Source organism: Dryobates pubescens, chromosome 8 (genome assembly GCF_014839835.1).
Source record: "Dryobates pubescens isolate bDryPub1 chromosome 8, bDryPub1.pri, whole genome shotgun sequence".
NCBI classification, from domain to species: domain Eukaryota; kingdom Metazoa; phylum Chordata; class Aves; order Piciformes; family Picidae; genus Dryobates; species Dryobates pubescens.
Window position 1 is genome coordinate 35202911 of NC_071619.1, and position 14951 is coordinate 35217861.

The window sequence follows — 14951 nt, forward strand, 5'->3', positions numbered from 1 at the left end:
AGTACAGTCCAGACCAGAAAATGGAACTTGTAGGTGGCTGCTGCCATCTGAGAGGGGCAGATGGCATTGGGCCATACTGAAGGGAAAGTGTAATGAAGTGAATTCCCATAGGGCTCTACAAAGGGAGTGGGTCCTGAGGAGGGGTAAGGATCTCTGCCTCCATCCCTGCCAGAGAAGAAAGTGCAAAGCCATGACCGTGCCATGCCCCCTGCCAACTGGCACTCAGCATCCTTTTTTTCCCTTTTCTCTCCACGCAGAGCCCCCAGAAGTCACCATGGAGCTGTCCCAGCAAATCATTCCCTGGGGCCAGAGCGCCAAGTTCACCTGCGAGGTGCGGGGGAACCCGCAGCCCTCCGTCATGTGGCTGCGCAATGCTGTCCCCCTCTCTGCCAGCCACCGGCTCCGGCTGTCCCGCCGGGCGCTGCGGCTGGTCAGCGTGGGGCCCGAGGACGAGGGCATTTACCAGTGCATGGCAGAGAATGAGGTTGGCAGCGCGCAAGCCATGGTGCAGCTGAGGACAGCCCGGCCTGGTAAGTCACAGGATCACAGGATGAGGATCACAGAATGTTAGGGGTTGGAAGGGACCTCCAGAGATCATCGAGTCCAACCCCTCTCTCCCAGCTAACAGAGTAGGGAGAGCGGGAGAAGAAAAATGGGTTATAACCATTCTACTTGTGTTTAAGCTGCCTGACTCTTCTCTCCCTTTTAAGCCTACCCCTTGAGTGCTTTTTTGGACTGAGATATCTCCGTTTCCCTGGGGGAACAGATGGTAGCAGTTTTGTTTCTGAGTGCAGCGCCATATGTGCTTACTTGAGCTATCTCTACATGATAGATGTAGGACATGAGAGTGTAGTGCCCTTACCCTATAGCCTTGAGCAATCTGGTCTAGTGGAAGGTATCCCTGCCCATGGCAGGGGGGTTAGAATTAGATGATCTTTAAGGTCCCTTGCAACCCAGACCATTCTGTGATTTACTCAACTGTGCCTCTGAGTGTGCACTGAGCAAGAGCATAAAGGCTCATGTGGGTGGACTTCACAGGGGTAAGAGAGGGTACCACACAATTCCTTGAACCCTGCTGAACCTATCCAGGGTAAGAGTGGCTTCAGAGAGGGAGGAAGCCTCATGTGGCCAAGGCCTGCTCTCAGAGGGCCAGAGAGGTGTGTTATAGTGGGAGAAGGAGAGATGATTGCCAACACCTTTTTGAGTGGCCCAGCAGGCAGCACTGCCTCCTGGCTGGTACCTCTAAGGTACCTGTTGCTGCAGCAGGTGTTTATCATGGGTCTCAATCACTGCCAACTGAAGCATTTACCCTGCTTCACCATGTTGTCTTTCAGGAGCTACACACAAACCTGGACGAGATGCCCAGCTGGGCTCAGCTCAGCCTTCAACACCACCTTCCAGAGACAGTGCCTTAAAGCTGCCACTGGATAAAGCTGTACTGCCAAAGCCTGAGACAACCCCACTGGCAGCATCTCCTCCGTGTGCAGCCAACTCAGAGCTGGTGTCTCCAGCCGAGGCCCCCATCATCCTCAGCTCGCCCCGGACATCGAAGACGGACAGCTATGACCTGGTGTGGAGACCTCGGCCTGACAGCAGAGCCCCCATCCTCTACTATGTGGTGAAGCATCGCAAGGTATTGCTCTTTTGCCCTGCTCCCATCGTTTCTCTGTGCCACTCCACAGGCAGGATGGTGGCCTCACTGCACATTTTCACACCTCTTTAGCAGGTGCACTGGGGCAGGGGCATGCATTGCTCACTGGTGGCACTGGTTGGTCGGTCCTCCTCAGCTACAGCCTCAGTACACCTCATTTAAGGTGTGGTCTTAGGTTAAAGGTTGGACTCAAAGATCTTAAAGATCTCTTCCAACCGAAACAATTCTGTGATTCTGGCTGCAAGAGGAGGTTTGCCAAGCTGTTGAAGTAGAGACCATAGCGGTGCCCATCTGCCTGAGTATGCAGAGGCTGTATGCACACACACACATTCCCAGCCTGAAGAGCTTCCACATCAAATTCCTAGTTGTGTGCTTACAGTCTGAGGGCAGACTGGAGAGTGAATTGCTGTGTATGCTTTTGCCACAAAACAAGGGGACATCTCTGCCTTGAAAGTCTTGGGCTGCAGCACACAGAGTAGCAGCCTCCCTGCTGCGTGTACCTGCCCTGCTCAGCAGCACTGAAGCAACACTGTGCCACCAGAGAGCCATTGTAAATCCTCTGGGAAGGTCCTTAGCTACCAGTTAAGTTCTGGAAGCTGAAAGGTAGTGCGCTGCTTAGCATGTGTCTCTTGGCTGATGGCACAAGGTGGGCACATGGTACACTGCTGGGTTCTGCATAGCTGTAGCCCAGCAGTTGTTGAGGTAAATATTCTGCTTTTGAGGTGTGGAACATCTCTTTCCATTTTGCTGCAGATAAGTAGAAAAAAGGGGCTTGAATTTATATTTGCTACTCATATTTCTTTGGATTAGGCAGGGAGCTGCAGGAGAGAGGCAGCTCTTGCTTTAATGTTTTAGTACATTCCAGATCTTGCATGTTTTGGATTTCCAACCACTGCAAGGCACTGTTTTCAATTTTATGTGCATATATGGTATCTGTTTTCCTGGAATTACTTGATTCTGTGAAAATACAGCGTGATAGCAGGCTGTTATAATCCCTACACAACCTTGATTTCTTTCCATGCAAAACTTGGGAAGGGTTTTAGCTAACCAACTCTTTAAAGAACCCTTTAAAACAAAGGGTTCTTTGCCAACACCAGAACACAATAGCACAAGCTTACCAGACTATTGGCTGTGGTTGTCTGCCAAGAAGAGATTTGTCCCCCAGTTGTATCATGTAACTACCAATTCTGCATGCAGTCTGAAATTACAGGCTGGAGTTTGTCCACATTTTATTTGTTTTTCAGCACTTCACCTGGAAGGGGCTGTAGGGCAGTGGAGGTCACCATGGGTCACTGCAGCTTGCAGTAATATGTTTTCAGTGTAGTCCAAATTCTCAGCTGGAGACTCTTTCTTGGGATGCTTAAGGATTGTCTGGAAAGGAATTAGTCCAAATAACCCTTAAACTTGTTCAGAAGGAGTCTCTTTCTATCAGAGATCCTTAAGATCAAGTTATACAGGGATCTGGTTTTGACATCTCTGACTGGAAAAGCATGTGTGTGGAGAGGGAAGGAATCAATTCAGCAAGAAAAGAAAAGGCTCTTTGTGTTAAAGATGGCCATGAGGAAAGCGAAAACCTACTGACAGGAGGCTTAGGTTTGTACTGGGCAAGGGTCTGCTTCTCCTCTGGAAAATATTTGCAGATGTCTCTTTTTTCCCCTGCTCTTATGCTGCCCCTGCAATCTCAGCAGCCTGCAAGCAGTTAAGATGCTGTGCAGCCATTACCTTTGTTTCTTAAGAATTGCTCTTTCTTTCTTGGATATTAAGCAGTCTTTAGGGCTCCCCTCCCTGGCCTCTCATCTCCACAGGCTCAAGAATGAAAATAAGATGAGGCGGGCATTAATCAGTCAGTGTCAAATGCTCGGGGAAGATGAATGATGCGGCGGAGCCCTGGCATTTCCGTTTTGTTGTACTGCCTGCATGGCTAATGCTCCTTTCGGCACTGGGTCACTTCAATCTCCTGCCTGCTTGCCTGCAAAAATATTATCCTTGCAGCTGGGAAGGAGGAAGCTTCTACCTTCCCTTCTCCTTTGTACAGGGCATCAGGGTATCACCAAAACCCAAACTCTATTTCCAAGCCTTTTGGGGGAAGCTAGGGCCATACTTGGTCTCTTCCCTGTGGTAACCTGTGCTCAAACATTACAGTTGCTCATTCCAGCCAAAAAGTGCCAGCCTTGAAGCTGCATAATACTGGATCAGAAGCCATTAGTCAAATGATTTAGGTCCAGGTGACCAAAATGGTCTTTGGGTAAATCATCCCATGGAAATGGCCAGCATCTAAATGAGCAGCTCAGCAGCTGCAGGACACATTTAGCTCCTAAGGCAGTTGGAGCTTCTAGCTAATGTGGACACACCTGCTCCAGAGTTTTACATGTCTGTTGAGGGGCATTGGTATCAGAGGGGTCCAATGGGTAGAATGAGGTTGAGTGAACCTCTGAGGTCAAGAAAACACCGGGGTTCATGGTAGCTTGTGCTGCTGCTTATACCTGAACCCCTCAGCTTCAAGACCTGGCCAGTGCCATTTCCCTCCTTTCCAGACGTAAAACAAGCCTCTGGCAGTGAAGGTAGCCCTGGTTGGCACAAAACCTGTCATGAAAGTTTCTGATCTTAGAGCAGGCAAGCCTGGCTTGTCCCCATCTTTGTGATGTCTGTATTGGTCTCCCAGCAGGTCACTAATGCCTCGGACAGCTGGGCAGTTAAGGACGTCCCAGCCTCACAGCACCGCCTGACCCTCACCAGGCTGGACCCTGGGAGCCTTTATGAGGTGGAGATGGCTGCTCACAACTGTGCTGGCGAAGGACAGACGGCCATGGTGACCTTCCGGACTGGTAAAGGTCAAACCTGTCCCTGGGTGCTTTGCTCTGAGTCAGGGAAGGGCCCCTCTGAGATGTCCTGCCCCACCCCTGAGGCACAGGCACCAGCCTTGGGACAAAGGGGCTGTTTCTGTTCTGGAGACACATCTGCCTTAGCTTAGAGTGGCTCTGTCAGAAGGGAAAGTGGAGGGTGGGATTGCAACAGGATGGGCAAAATCAGGTCTCCCCTTCTGCCTGGGTTGCAGTAAGTCCCTTCCTTCCTTCCTTCCTTCCTCACGTGTCAGTGGAACACCTGCAGAACTGTAGAAAATAGATCTCGTGGGGATGTCAAGAGGTCATTTAATCCATCCTCTGCCTGGAGACAGGATCAGCCTCTGGGGGTTGTTCCCAACAGGTGTTTGTCTAATCTGTCCTTAAAGCTTGAGAACCGGAGGAAACTCAAGCCTTCCCACACAGCCTGCTTTGATGCCAAGCTGGTTTTGCCACTAAAAGGATGTTCCAAATATCTATGCTAAGTCCTTCTGTCCCCTGGCGCTTTTCATGTCCCCAGCAGGTGTGGGGAATGGTATTCCCTTTGTAGCAACCTTGCCTGTGGTGGTGGGCTTGCTCACACCTCCCCTCAGGCCCCAGTCTTGTGCTGATTACCGCCTTCTCAGGCAGAAATCTAGCAGCACTTCAAGAAAACCAATTAAAAGTTTTAGAAAGTAAAATTATGAGAGGGATCTATTAACAGTTCAACAAAGCTGCCCCTGTGGCTTTAGTTCCTGCCTGCAGGCTGACTGCATTGAACCCCTAGGGCAGGTGGAGTCCAGGAAGTACTCAGTGCTGATGCTGGGAATCTTTGCTTTGCTCATCAGAGCACAAATGAACTCTGAGCTGCATCTCCCTGTCACTAATGTCACCTCCTCCCTCTGCACAGGCCGGCGCCCAAAGCCAGAGATTGTTGCCAGCAAAGAGCAGCAAATCCAGAGGGATGATCCCGGCACAAGCACTCAGAGCAGCAACCAGGCTGACAACAGCCGCCTGTCCCGTAAGGCGCCCCCTGGACTGGGCAAGGAGGGAGAGGGAGGGCTGCTGGGGGAACGTGAGAGGGAAAGGGGAGCCAAGTCCCTGTAGGTCCTGCTGTCCTCTCTCACCAAGCCCTGGCAAGGGACAGTTAATGCCCGTTCCTGGTTTTTCCTGTATTGGAAAAACGTCAGTTCCTTACTGGTTAATGCAGTTCAGTTTCCCACCTTGTGCCTGCCATTGCTGTTATCCATGAGCACTGTTATCCTCTCTGAAATCCTCTCCTTCAATCCTTATCCTTTCTGTGAAGTCTGCTCCTTCAGTCCCCCACACTCATTCATGTGTGGCCTTTTCTTTCATCTCCACAGTTCTGTTCATCTCTTTCTCTCCTATCTTTTGATTGTTTTCCTATCAAATTATATTCCCAGAGTTCAGGGTTCTTCTGTATTTCCTGCTCAGCTGGTTCTTCTCCTGTTTTCATCTCCTCTACCTGTCCATCCCCATTATCGGTGTCCCCTTGCTCACTGCTTCCACATCAGCCAGGCCTTAGGCTCTATCTCCAGCCCCATATCCAGACCTCTCACTGTGGGTGGGTGCAGTGCAGGTGGAGTCCCCCATACACACATTTCTAAGCTACAAGATTCTGCAGACAGGGGAGAGCAATGTGTTTCATGTCTTTCTGTGCCACTTGCAGCTCCAGAGGCACCAGACCGTCCTACCATTTCCATGGCATCAGAGACCTCTGTGTACGTGACCTGGATCCCCCGTGGGAACGGTGGGTTCCCCATCCAGTCTTTCCGTGTGGAATACAAGAAATTGAAGAAGTTGGGAGACTGGGCCCTGGCCACCAGTGACATTCCTCCCTCTCGACTCTCTGTGGAGATTCCAGGCCTGGAGAAAGGTGGGCAGGTGTTCTCCTCCCTGCTTCTTGGAGGTCTTAGGAAATCTGTGCAGTCCCTGTAGGATGGTTAACCATCTGTCACATCATGCTCGGCCCTGGCATGTGAGAGCAAAACAAAGCCTCCCCAGCTCCAGCCTTAGATGTATGGGGAAAAGCTGCAGATGCTTCTCCAATTTCTCCAGCTGCAAAGACCAGCATAGATTTGACCTCCCTCAGGGAGGCTTCTGCATGCTTTGCTGTATTACAGGATATTGTTACTAAAGGCATTTGGCTTTGCCATTTACTAGACAGAACTTTCCTTAGCCACAGGCAAGACAGATGGACACACAGTTCCTGTTGCACTTCACATGAGAAAAGCACTGCTGAACAGGACAGCTTCAAAGGGCAGCCTGTCTACTTCTACTTAAAAACCAATGAAATAATGCTCAGGAGAAATTTATTTAGGCTTTCAGCACAAATACAGGCTGGGTGACAAATGGATGGAGAGCAGCACTGCAGAGAAGGACCTGGGGGTGCTGACTGATGAGGCACTTAATGTGAGCTGGCAGTGTGCTCTAAGAAGGCCAAAAAGCCAACCTGTCCTGGGCCACATCAAAAGTTGTGTGGCCAGCAGGGACATCCTTTCAGGCATCTCTGAACCCACCCAAACACCTTCCAGAACTGCTACCTGACTTCTGGACTGTCCAGACAGGAACTGGGAGAAGGCAAAAAAAAGCAAGCTCCATCTAGCACACGGCTGAACTTGTGCCCGTGCCTTGATCAAAATCTCTTTGTAGGCTCTCTGACTTCCGGAGAAGATGTAGTAGCCCCTCTTCATAGCCATGCCTGTGCTGAGAGTAGGTGTCTTGGAACACTCCAATCTCTGCAACTCCCTTATTCCCCTTTTTTCCCTTAGGCACATCCTATAAATTCCGAGTCCGTGCCCTGAACATCCTGGGAGAGAGCGAGCCCAGCGCGGCGTCCCGGCCCTACGTGGTGTCTGGGTACAGCAACCGCGTCTACGAGCGCCCCGTGGCCGGGCCATACATCACCTTCACAGATGCCATCAATGAGACCACCATCATGCTCAAGTGGATGGTAAGGTTTGTAGGGGTGGAGATCACTGAATGTGCAGGGAGCTGGTGTTGAGGGTTCCACTTGCCCCATATACACAATTCCACGTTACCACACTGATCTGTCACTGTCACAAATGGATCCGGGATCCAATAGCTTCCTCCACCAAAGAAGGAGTGGGCTTGGGCCACACAGAAGTGGAGGAAGTCAGAGAACCTAGGAGACCCCTTTCATTTGAATCCAGTGTTGTACACAGGAGGCACTGCAGTGGATAATTTCAGAATCTTGACTTGGATAATCCTAGAGATCTTGACCTTCAGTACCTGAATAAAGCTGGGGAGGGACTTTTGACAAAGGCTTGTGGTAACAGGACCAGGGAGAATGGCTCTAAGCTAGAAGGGGGTAGATTTAGACTGGATATTAGGAAGAAATTATTTACAGTGAGGGTGGTGAGATACTGGAACAGGTTGCCCAGGGAAGTTGTGGATGCCCCTTCCCTGGAAGTGTTCAAGGCCAGGTTGGACAGGGCCTTGAGCAACCTGGTCTAGTGGAAGGTGTCCCTACCCATGGCAGTGGGGTTGGAACTAGATGATCTTTAAGGTCATCCCACCCAAACCATTCTATGGTTTTATTCAACAAGCACAGTTGAACATGGTGGCTGCCTGTTCTTCTGGCCAAATCCCTGGAAGCCACTTGCACCTCTGTCCTGGTAGTTTTCAACAGGTATGTCCTTCACTCTCATTTACTAGGTAGCAGTTCCAAGTCCTTATAATAACTTAGAGCAGTCCACTACAGGTGATTTTTAGGAGTTAGCAGTTCCTTTTGGATCAGAAGCCCAGATCCAAGTATTTCCAACAGTTTAGAGCTTTTGCAGAGGGACACTTTGCCCTCTCTGAGCAGCTTTTAGCCAGCAATTGCTACAGGGCAGAATGGGCACTGTTCACTTAAACACAAACAGTAGCTGATCAAATACTGGGTGAAAGAGAGCAAGAACACATGGAGCTGAGACAGTACTGGGGTGGGTGGGGGAGGAACAGAGCTGTCTTCAGAAACAAGAGACTCCTGCAGTCACTTGTTTGTGGCAAGATCAGTTTGTCTGGAAGCCATGAGCCCAGTGGGGTCAAGGTGAAGGTGTGCTTGCCCTTGCCCAGCTGAGTCACTGCTGAGGAGTATTTTTCTCTGAAGCATTGGCTGTGGCTGCTGAGAGGGAATGGAGTGCTGGATTCTTGGGGTGACTATATCACACCCATGGTCTGCTACCTGGGAGAAGCAAGGTGTGAGAATACAAAATGACACTGAGCTCTTGGAAGGAAGACCTTACTGTGCAAACCACTGGCAGCACAAGGAGGAATTCCCATTTATCCCCACTGCTCCTCACCTAGCACAATGTAGAGCACAGACATCTCTGCTAATTTCTTTCTCTCCCCCATTCTCTGCAGTACATCCCAGCCAGCAACAACAACACTCCCATCCACGGCTTTTACATCTACTACCGCCCCACCGACAGTGACAATGACAGCGACTACAAGAAGGATGTGGTGGAAGGTAGGAGACACTGAGGGACTGGTCCCAGCAGCTGATTCCTTTTGGAAGAGTACACAGCCAGAAGGAGCCCTATGCACAAAAGTGTCTGCTGCTGCTGCCCAGGCCTGCTTTACCCAGCAGTGCTGCAAAGCTGGGCCAGCTGCCTGCTCCCAGAGGAAGCTAACAAGGCACCATGTGTTTGCTCCCTCCCCAGGAGATCGTTACTGGCACTCCATCAGCCACCTGCAGCCAGAGACCTCCTATGACATTAAGATGCAATGCTTCAATGAGGGTGGTGAAAGCGAGTTCAGTAATGTGATGATCTGCGAAACCAAAGGTAAGCAGCTCCACAGGGCACCCCTGGGAGCACTGCCTGCAGCTGTCAGAGCACAGTGGCCAGCAGATTGAGAGAGGTGATTCTGCCCCTCTGCTCTGGTGAGACCTCGCCTAGAGTACTGTGTCCAGCTATGGGACCCCTAACACAAGAGAGACTTGGACCTGCTTGAGCGGGTCCAGAGGAAGGCCACAAAGATGATCAGAGGGCTGGAACACCTCTCCTATGAAGACAGGCTGAAAGAATTGGGACTGTTCAGGCTGGAGAAGAGAAGGCTTCTATGAGACCTTACAGCAGTATTTCAGTATCTGAAGGGGACCTACAGGAAGGCTGGGGAAGGATTGTTTGGAAGGGTTTGTAGCGATAGGATGAGGGGCAATGGTTTAAAACTGGAGCAGGGTAGATATAGGCTGGACATAAGGAGGAAATCCTTCATAGTGAGAGTGATGAAATACTGGAGTGGGCTGCCCAGGGATGTGGTTGAGGCCTCATCCCTGGAGACATTCTGATGTGGCCCTGGGCAGTCTGGAGGTGTCCCTGCACACTGCAGGGTGGTGGGGTCAAGATGAGCTTTGAGGGTCCCTTCCAACCCAATGGACTCTCTGAGAGCAGGTGCCATCCCTGTCTGCTCAGGCAAGGTGATGGAGGCAGCACTGGGGAGAAGAGAGGCATAGGTTTGTTGATGCTGTTGATCAGGATGCGTATCTACCCATACTGGTACCCACAGACCCTTCTGCAGAGTCCCATCACCATTTCCCTCAGAGCAGTAGTTACTTGTTATTTTCCTGAGTATCACATAGTGGCTGGAACTTTTCCTTTGCTGTGCCAAACTCCTGTGTTTGGGTATGAGCAGGTCCTATGTGGTGGTCTTTCAAGCAGCAGGAAGAGCATTAAATGCATGCATGTGTCCCTGCCCCAAGAGAAGCTATTGCCCTTTTTCCTTTGGCAGCCCAAGAGTCTGTAAGCCAAGCACAGAGGACTTGTCTGTACTGCAATATGAATCAGCCTAGGAAGTCCTCTGTCATCTAGAAGTACTTCTTTAAAGCCCCCATAGGAGACTCTCCACATCACAGTCCCTGGAGCAGGCTGCCATTCCACCTGCCACGTCTGTGTCTAACACACTTTGTCTCTTCCCTTTGCAGCTCGGAAGTCTCTTGGTTTGCCAGGTCGCCTTCCACCCTCCACAGTCGCCCCCCAGCAGCATCCTCCACTCAGTGGTGGGCACAGTGGCCTGGGGACAGGAGCCATGGTGGCCCGATCCAGCGATTTGCCCTACTTGATTGTAGGCGTTGTGCTCGGCTCCATCGTGCTGCTCATCGTGGCTTTCATCCCCTTCTGTCTGTGGAGAGCGTGGTCCAAGCAGAGTAAGGGTTCTTAAAACAGTCTTTTCCCTGTGATCTGACCCTGGGTGTGGCTGCATCAAACACCCAGAATTTGGGGCTGCACATTCTGGGAAGCAGAGGGGAGATGGGTAGAAGGAAAATCTCAAGTCTTGTGGAACCCCATAAAGGACCAAGGCTACTGTTCATCCCTTGTCCTTGATTACATTGTTGAGAAGAAATTCTGGGACTAGAAGAGGGAGGAAGGGACACTCCCATTGCCTTCACGTAGGGTCCCTTTCCACTATTTGCCTCCAAGGGTGCTTTGGGTGCTAAAATAGCTGCCTGGTAGGACAACCTAACGCTATCCCTGCTGAACTTCAAGAGGCTCAACTTACCTTTGATTTTAGCCTTAGAATTCCTTTCTCTTCCCTCTGCAGAGCAAACCATTGACATGGGCTTCCCAGGAGCTGGGCTGCTGGTATCATCCTGTCAGTACACCATGGTGCCCCTGCGGGGCATCTCTGCTCCTCGTGCCAGCGGACACCCCTATGTGAACGGACAGCCCTACGCCGGCGGGGCGCACCTGAACGGCATCTGCCCCGCTGCGGGGGTGGGCTACGCCAGCGCCAAGCCCCGAGACTACAGCCCAGATGACATGCCTACGGTATGTCCTACCTGGGGTTAGACGTTGGTTTGACATGAGCTGGAGGCCATAGTTGCAGTGAGAGGGCTTCTCCAGTCCTGACTGGCTCCCTTTCCCGCATGTAGCATTGGCAAGACTGGCATCTTAGAAGAGATTTCCCCTTTGTAGTGGAGTCTGAGACATGAGAGGAACAGGAGGGTCTCCGTAACACTGGTGACGAGGTGTTTTCCTGGGACAGTGCCTCCAAGTAAGGACAAGGCAGTGAGCAAAGGATGCTCTTAAAGGAATGGTTCCTGTCTCTCCTGAAGAAAGCTCACAGGGACTGAAGTGTTGAGGACTGTGGTATTTTTTCAGCCCACCACAAGGACTCTGTGTAAACAGTAACACAGGCCAAGGCACTGCCACAGTGAGACTGTACATTAATCAGTCTGTAGTGAGTCTGCAGTGAGCATGAGGTGACTTTTTTGGTGCCCAGTTCCACTGTCCTCTGTAGCACAAACTTTCTCTGCCTTCTGTCAGAAGAGCTTCACCAGTCTGCCCTACAGCTCTGGCTCCAGCTCCCAGATCAGCACCTGCCTCTTCACGCTGCTGTGTGGCATTGCTCTGCTGACAATCTTTCTCTCTCTTGCAGTCACATGAAGAGACCAGTGCTTTACTGCAGGCGAGAGTGCTGCAAAATGGGAATGCCCAGCAAGACTACCAGCCCTCCAGGTTAGTCCTGGCTTGTAGAGCAGGAGGGGGGAACAATTTAGTGGGACCCGCAAGGCTACATTCTCACAAAAGCTTGCCCTCACCATGCTCTCATCTCTCCTGATTCACTTGAGAAAAATCCATGCTCCAGCAATAGGCCTTCTGGGTCTACCTGGTCTTCTTGGTCTGAAGGAACTGGGATTATTGAGTCTGGAAAAGTGGAGGCTGAGGGGAGACCTCATTGTGCTCTACAGCTACCTGAAAGGAGGTTGGAGCAAGGTGGTGGTTGGTCTCTTCTCTCTAGTATCAGGTGATAGAATGAGAGAAGGTGGCTTGAAATTGTGCCAGGGAAGGTTTAGACTTGATATTAGGAAAAATTTATTTATGGGAAGAGTGGTCAGGCACTGGAATGGGTTGCCCAGGGAGGTGGTGGAGTCACCATCCTTGGAGGCATTCAAGAAACGTGTGGACGTAGCACTTCAGGACGTGGTTTAATGGCCATGGTGGTGTTAGGTTGATGGTTGGAGTCAGTGATCTCAGAAGTCTTTTCCAACCTAAACAATTCTATGATTCTATACATTATTTCCATACAGCTCATTGTTTTTATGGTTCAAGGGAGGGATACTGTAATTGTAGAGATGGCCAGGAACTACCTTCTGCTCCCCTTTCCTCCCCCTGCTCCCAAATGGCCAACTGCAAAGTAGGATGAGAGAAGCTGGTATCTGTGACTGGAGGCTGATAAACAGCTGCCCCAGAACTTGGCCAGGGTCCCATATGGGTGCTTTGTGTCTCACTGTTCAGATGTCAAGTCATTATTACCCTGAGGTACTTCACCCAGTTCCTGTGGCAGACCAGGTCCTATCTCCTCATTCCCATCCCACAAGTGCATCTCAATTTCTGCTACTCATTGAGGAATGTTCTCTGTCATTGCATTGTTGCAGCTGGCTAAGATGTTGCAAAGGTCATGTCTTTCAGGGAGGAAAGATCTGTTAATGGTGCTAAGCCTCTTTGTCTGCCTTCCCAGATTGCCCAGCTCAAGAACAGAAGACAGCTCTTTCCTCTACAGTCTCCCAGATGACTCCACTCACCAGCTTCTCCAGCCACAAGATGACTGTCCTCACCTTCAAGAGCACTTTGTTGGCCTCCATCATCCATTGATGAGCAGCAAAGTGGGAGGCCCTAGCCTGGATGCTCGAGGGGATCCCCTGTTCCACCAAGGTCAGTGGTCTGGAAACCTCCACTCTTGCTTCATCTCATCATTCTAGGCTGATCTTGAAGGGGAATCTCACTGTAAAGCCTTTCTGATGGGTCTGGTCATGTCTCCTTCTGCAGTGCACACAGCTTTGACACTGCTTAGAACAAGAGCATGGAAAGGCCATCCTCACAGCTGGAGATTGTACATTGTCTCAGTCATTTCTAGAGGATTTTTAGAGAAATGTCTGACTCTCCAAAAGCTAGAGCTGTGTGCTGCCAGAAGGGCACTTGCTCACCTCTAGTTGCAGAGATGATGTTCTTCAGTCCTTCTGACTTCTGGATATTCCACACCAACAGTAAAATAACAAGGTCCCTGAAAAAATCATCTGAATGCTTCTTCCTAGGGCCTGATCCATTGATCCGCCCCTGTAGCATGGATCAGACTTGTGTGCAAGTGTAGGATCAAACTCTAATGTAGCCAGGCCTTTCCCAAAGCAGGTCTTCTTCCTTGACCTATCCTCATACAGTGGACTGTTGACTAGAAAGCTACCACAGCGTCTCTCTTTTCCATATGCATTATAATTGTTTGTTGCTCCTTTCCCTTTCAGGAAGCCCTTGTTGCCTAGGCCTAGTGCCAGTTGAAGAGGTAGAAAGACTAGAATGCTGCCAGTCCAGAGGAGATCTCCATCCCCAGAATCCAGTGATCACATCCTTGGGTCAGGACCTACCAAGACATCTGAACAGAAGTCCACCACCACTGAGGCCCTTAGAGACTCATTCTCCTACCAGCTAGGGACCAAGCAGCCTTTGCAAAAGACTTTAATTCTAAAGAGACAAAGAGAATGAGTATTTATTTTTGTATAACACCCCTATTTATATATTTATGCACTTGTATATAGATGTATATGTGCCTTTTATAATGCTATGGAGACATAAAGCATCCTCAGCAAGGTCACAGGAGGGTCCAGTTAACAAGGCAGCAGCTGTCCATGGCACCATGGTGTTCATCAGAGCACAACACGGTAAGAGCAGCAAAACGACATTGTGGGACATGGGTCCAGAGCTGCCACCACCAAGATCTAGCACCCTCTTGCAGCGAGGGCTTCACAGAAATTAATGCTGTCAGAAAGATCTTTTCCTCTCCTCCACAGGAAGGTTTGTCCCAGGAGCAGGATCCTGGGAATGGACTGGAGGAGTTATGCACTCTGCCTAATCACCTTAACCCTTCACGGACACGCCATCTGCATCTGCCTATCTGTAAAGACAAACCCACGCTTTGACATCTCAAATAAAGGCTTCAGTCTTTTCTGTAGCTGCCTCCATGCTAAATCCTCCCACAGCAGGAACCTGTTCTTCTCTTCTTGCAGACATACAGCAAGCAGGGAAAAGCAACGTGTTCCTGCAGTTCCAGTTTTCCAAACAGCCACCAACACAAATCTTAATGCTGTTCTCAGGAGAAGAGGGACAGTTGCTACCTGTGCCACTTAAGTGACATAAAATGTCTCATGAGGAGCACAGCTGGAAGACATTCTCATTTATCAACCAGGGCAGCTGCACAAGTTTGATGGTGGGAGGGAGACACACTCAAATCTCAGCCAATTCTGTTTCTATCCCTCATCCTGTGGTTTTCCAGCTTCAACAGCTTTCAGCATCCTGTGGATTAGGGTGAGCTTATTCTCTTAAGGTAACAAGGGTTGCTCAGCACCTTTGCAAGGACCCAGGGAGAAGGCCAGTGGCTCCACTATCACTGGTGGTGCTGGGCCAACAGCGGCAGTGCTCAAGCCTGGCTGGGATATGGCTGGAGCCTGGCTGAGCATACAGCAG

At 50.4% G+C, this 14951-nt stretch overlaps 1 protein-coding gene across 1 annotated transcript in view; it reads left to right on the top strand.

Annotated features, from left to right (window-relative positions):
- BOC (BOC cell adhesion associated, oncogene regulated) overlaps nt 1-14415 on the top strand; it is a 60131-nt gene extending 45716 nt beyond the window's left edge. Inside the window, exons 8-20 of the mRNA XM_054163689.1 lie at nt 258-530; nt 1335-1633; nt 4317-4476; nt 5381-5491; nt 6161-6367; nt 7263-7444; nt 8860-8965; nt 9159-9281; nt 10421-10642; nt 11038-11264; nt 11875-11954; nt 12958-13151; nt 13736-14415. Coding sequence (XP_054019664.1) covers nt 258-530; nt 1335-1633; nt 4317-4476; nt 5381-5491; nt 6161-6367; nt 7263-7444; nt 8860-8965; nt 9159-9281; nt 10421-10642; nt 11038-11264; nt 11875-11954; nt 12958-13151; nt 13736-13920 — 2369 coding nt within the window. The 3' untranslated portion in view covers nt 13921-14415. The remainder of the gene's footprint in view (nt 1-257; nt 531-1334; nt 1634-4316; nt 4477-5380; nt 5492-6160; nt 6368-7262; nt 7445-8859; nt 8966-9158; nt 9282-10420; nt 10643-11037; nt 11265-11874; nt 11955-12957; nt 13152-13735) is intronic.
- The last annotated feature ends 536 nt before the right edge of the window (nt 14416-14951 follow it).